At 35.6% G+C, this 5195-nt stretch overlaps 1 protein-coding gene across 1 annotated transcript; it reads right to left on the reverse strand.

The window, feature by feature from the left end:
• Positions 1 to 1434: 1434 nt before the first annotated feature.
• On the reverse strand, positions 1435 to 4571 carry LOC106941746 (trace amine-associated receptor 1-like). Its single transcript, XM_015024860.1, has one exon. The coding sequence runs from the start codon at positions 3517 to 3519 to the stop codon at positions 2578 to 2580; it is 942 nt and encodes a 313-aa protein (XP_014880346.1). The 5' UTR covers positions 3520 to 4571; the 3' UTR covers positions 1435 to 2577.
• Positions 4572 to 5195: the final 624 nt, after the last annotated feature.

Genomic DNA, 5195 nt, shown 5'->3' on the forward strand with positions numbered 1-5195 from the left:
AGCATATGTAGCTACCCGTACTAGCATATGTAGCTACTTCACTGACTCAGTTGCTCCGGATGCAGATGTGGGTTATCGTCCGTTGGCTTTTTGTCCACACAATGAAATGAGCACACATAAACCATTTTGGGTTCTCTCTTCAAGTTTAGAATTGTTAGCCAAATTCTTTTTGTTTGCTTATCTTGGTTCTGATGGATTAAATAAACCAGATATTTTGTCTTATAAATAAAATTTCCTGGCCCAATCATAATGATGAATACTCATATCATGAACTTTATTATTTTTTAAATTCAAACAAAAAATAAAATTTACATCACACCAAGCTAATAATGTGTAGTTCTGGTGTTTTACACCGTCGGCACAAACTTGGAGCTCAGATCTCTGACCAGTTTTTCTGCTTTTCTCTTTATTACTGTCAGTTCTTCAGAGAAACGAGCTGCTAGCAGCGCTGCTAATTCACGGTCATTCCATAACAAAACATAACGATCGTGTTCCTGTCGCTCCCCATGATTAAACTCACAAATCTGTACTGAGCACCTCCCTGATAGCAGACGGTGTGTTTGTAAACATGCTTTACTAAATATTGTATTATAACCGAAAAGACAGATGTAACTTCTATCATGAATATAGATTAGTAAACAACCCTACAAATTACAATGAAATCTAGCCGCTGGAAGTAACACCTATAATGGCTTCCCCAGTAAGCCTCCCAGGAATAAGGTCAATAGGTGTGCCTCTTGGTCAGCTAGCGCTGTTCTGTTATAATGCTGCAAAATGTTATGCACTGATGTTGAGAGAAAAAAATATGACCCTTATTGGCATATTAAAGAAATGACCATGAAGTTTAAGGGTCATTTATTGTCTTACAATGTCAAAATTTGTTTTCAGCAAATTTAAAGACAATAACAGCAAGTTTGACAAATGATAATTGAATACATATATAACAAAGTAGAAACAGAAACATCCTTTGACCAATTTATCTAAATAGCTTGATTAATTAATGCACGTTTTAATGGAATTATGAAACAATTCATTTTTCAGCCTTTGTAAAAGCAGCTGCATATACAGTGTAAGTAAATTCCCTGTCTTTTACTCTTTCTTTTAGGTGGAGCTGGCCTCACCTGGGAATGACAGAGGACCTTTCCCCAGGTGACATGTGAGGGGTTGTTTAGCTCTACGTATAAACATGACTCAAAAGAAAATTGATGTTTAAGAAGTTCCTGTTTGACTTCATAACTGCTCACTTCCAGTCTACATGTCTTCATGGCTTCCGAAGGACCTATTCAACGTAGTCCTTCGTAGGATACAGCTCCTGAATTTTGACACAAGACATTGTAGTCCCCGATGTTTAAATAAATTGGCTGCCATCTTCCTTCCTTAAACCAACTTAAAAATGTAATGAGAACCTACATGTTGATCTGTGTTCCTTTCTCCTTGGTTTAAACTTCCTTTTGATTTTTGACCAGCTTCTTTATGTTAATCATTTACCTCCACTCAGCCTGCCAGCCTGTTCACTTTCACAGCTGTTACCAATCACCTGATTACCGCAACTGCATCTTATGTCATTTTTCACTCTTGGGTTTAATTTGTTTTAACAATTTCCATTTCCTTGTTTATTTAGTTTCTTTTTATCTTGTCATATTGTGTTGATTTCCCCGATTTTTATTATTTCTTTTAAGGTGTTGGCATATACCATAATTCAGAAAACTGGCACAAAGTTTCTTTAAAACGTCTAAAAACACCAAGAACAGAGTTAAGACAAGTATAAAGAACATGGTTATTAGAATATATTACAACAACATAAAAATAGATCTGGCAGGCCTCACTAATTTCTAATACAGAGACTTGCTACTTATTTAACCCTTGTGTTTACAAATGGGGTCCAACCGACCCCTGACCCGTAAAACTTGTATCATTTGCCACAGTCCTCTACATTTGCCTCAGTCTTTGCACGCACAAGGGTTCAATAGCCCAATTCACAAGGTGAACCATTAAAATAATCAATAAAACAGAATGATGTTTTCAAGGAGGCTCTATTTCTGTTAATTATGATGAATTTCTGCTTAAAGCTAACAAAAATACATTAATTTGATAAATTAGCAAAATACAGTTTTAACATTTAAATATAGAAATTTGAGCCCAATTAAGTGTTGAAAACCCTGCCTAAACGTTTTTATCGTCAAAAGCAACTTTTAATCTAACAATTATTGTAATGCAAATTTCAATTTAATAATAATTCAGTGATGAGGCATTAAGAGCCAAAAGTATTTGAAACTATTAAGGTAGTTTAGGTTTTAACAAACTACACTGTTTCCAACTTTCCAAAAGAAAGAAGGTTTCAATTGTGACTAAAATGGGCTATCAAAATATATGATAGTTTCATTATGTTACAGATCAAATCAAAAATATAATCACTTCTAATTTTTCAAATTTGTAATATTTCAAAGTCGAAAGTAATGAAAGTCAGCAAAATGTGTCTTGTAACATTACAAAATTCTACCATGTTAAACTAAAATATTGTGAACAATAAAAAGATAACATGTTAAACTGGACCTCAGCACATACAATCAAAATATGTCACAAAGTTGCATTGGAAAAATCTCCTTGAAATATTTTACCAAAAATGATCATTTTAAAGGCCCGTCTGAACCACCTGTAGAAGAAAGCATAAACTAATGGATTCAACATAGAATTGGACCATCCTAACCATTTAAATGCTTCAATAACTACAACTGGTATTGTGAATTTTCCCATACTGTATAAACCTACAGATAAAAAGAAAGGAGTCCAACATATGAGGAAGACTCCCAGTACTATAGTCATTGTTATGTTGGCCTTATTCTCCATCTTACTGAGAGCTGCTTCAGACTTCATAGTGTTCTGGATTTGTCTTGCCTGCTTCTTTGCCACCACCAGAATCTTAAGATAAATTGTTAAAATGATAATTGCTGGAATGTAGAATTCAAAAAATGGTCCAGGACTGGTTTCCTTTGTAGCTATAAATATATCACACCTTTGGTTGAGATTTCCTTGAGTTAAACCACGTCCAGTGATGCTTATAGCAAGCAGAGCTGAAAGAGTCCAGCTCACCAGGATCATGGCCAGAGTAACGCGAACATTCATTTTACTTCTATATGTTAGAGGATGACACACTGCAAAATATCTGTCAATGGATATACAGCACAAATTTAAAATAGACGATGCACACAGTAATATATCAAACAGGCCTCGCATTTTACAGAGTAAATAACTTGAATTCCAGCATGAACTCAGAGACAATATTGTGCTGAAAGGTAAAACTAAAGTCCCAACCAGCAGGTCAGTCACAGCCAGAGAGAGGATGAGGTAGTTTGTTGGAGTGTGGAGCTGCTTGAAGTAAATGACAGAGATGATTACAAGAAGATTTCCACATGTTATCAGAACTGACCAAGTGACTACAAAAGCATTTAATAGATAGAAGGTCACAGTCTGTCCATCCAGCTCTGCTGATTCATTACAGAGACGTTGATCTTCAACCATTTTTTCAGTCCTGTTGGAAAAAAAAAATCTTTGAACAAAATCTTGCTTGCTTTTATGGAGTTGTAGAGATGGCAGATATTCAAGTGTTCTGTGCTTCACTGCAAGTTTAACACAAAGCTGCAAGTTATGTTCTCCATGACTGAAAAGCACACTTATATTAGATTTATTATTCCATGTTCATGTGTTCATTGGCTTAACAGGTTTGTGGGTGTAGCCAAGAGTTCTTTGGTATCCAAGGTAAGGTGTTCCTTGGTGTCACATTAAGGAACAATTGACATGCTAATGGTATTTTACTTATGCATTCTTATTTTTTACTTTTTTTGGGGGGGTAATGTGAAAATACATGTGCACAAAGCAACAATGCGCAAGCCATTTATGGTAGAACCGATTAGTCCTGAAAGCACTGTATGCTAGCTTGACTTTGATAACCTTTACATGTCATGTTTGTTAAACTGACTCAGGGACAAATGTGCAGTTAAAACTAAGTATATGTTCACACTGCATCAGTTCAGATTTTTTGAGAGGTTGAATGCAACCTCGCCGTACAGTACCAGGTCACATTTGAAAAGATCAGACTGGATTTAGGACCACGTATCCAAGTGGCTTTGGCCGCCTTTGTAAAAATCTGATTTGTGTTGTACTGTCATAAAACAATAAAATACATGTCGCATAACGTAAAAAAATATGACTTGGCTCACTTCAGACTGCAGTGTCTGAAGCCACATATAAAATATAAACCTAATTCTTACATTTTAATTAGACTTGAGAGGTTAAAGTGCTGCAAAGGCCTACTGTAATTACAGGATTTCTTATCCTGTTCTGCATGAAAATAGAAACTTGGAGGCCAAGCTTTATATAAAAACTCGTCAAGCTTTGCCCAAAATTGTCCCCTGCCTGAAATAACATTTTAATGGAATCAAAAGGGAGAGTGGAAAAACCACTCTACAACGCTCCCTACTCTGAAACAAGCCATACCTTACATTGTAGACATGTGAAATTTGGTACTGTTAAGAAAATAAATTTAAAATAAGCTAGTTTTAAACTTAACATGTCTTGATTCAAATGGCCTAATTGTGGTTTTAAAATCAGTAATGTATTCTGACTTTTTGACCTTTAATTTACCTGTAGTTACAGCAGATGGTTTGCTAGGATCGTTTGAACTGCCTTTTGTCTGTGTGGGAAAACAATACAGTAGAAGTTCTAGCTTTTCACACTCATCTGTGAAAAGCCATAAACACAGCAGGAGTTCCTGGCTTCAGATAGAGGGTCAGAGATAGCTCCTGGATTGGATGAGCAAAGATACGCCTTATTTGAATAAATTAAAGATAAGAATACACCTTCACTATAAAACTTTCTACACAAAAGTAACAAATTAGATTTGCTCTTGCAATTCTCCAAAGACGTCTTTGGACGTCTTTGCTTTCTTTCTTTCTTTCTTTCTTTCTTTCTTTCTTTCTTTCTTTCTTTCTTTCTTTCTTTCCATTTATGTCAGGTAAATGAATGTATGTCTCTGTTGTTCTGCAGTTTTTGTTGTAATTTTATGCGTTGTCTTCTATTGGATTAAACTGCAATTCTGTGACGTCAACACGCATTGCTGTTTTCTTCTGAGTGACGTGGCCGTTGCGAGAGGACCCGGGATCATAAAGGCAGAGAGAGAGCCAAACTTTTTCCAAAAT

The sequence above is a fragment of the Poecilia latipinna genome, unplaced genomic scaffold, assembly GCF_001443285.1.
Source record: "Poecilia latipinna isolate Pla-1442-1.1 unplaced genomic scaffold, P_latipinna-1.0 Scaffold3839, whole genome shotgun sequence".
In the NCBI taxonomy this organism is placed as follows: Eukaryota; Metazoa; Chordata; class Actinopteri; order Cyprinodontiformes; family Poeciliidae; genus Poecilia; species Poecilia latipinna.

Excerpts from the sequence above, each read along its gene's own strand:
- LOC106941746 (XM_015024860.1), bottom strand. The coding sequence starts at position 3,519 with ATGGTTGAAGATCAACGTCTCTGTAATGAATCAGCAGAGCTGGATGGA.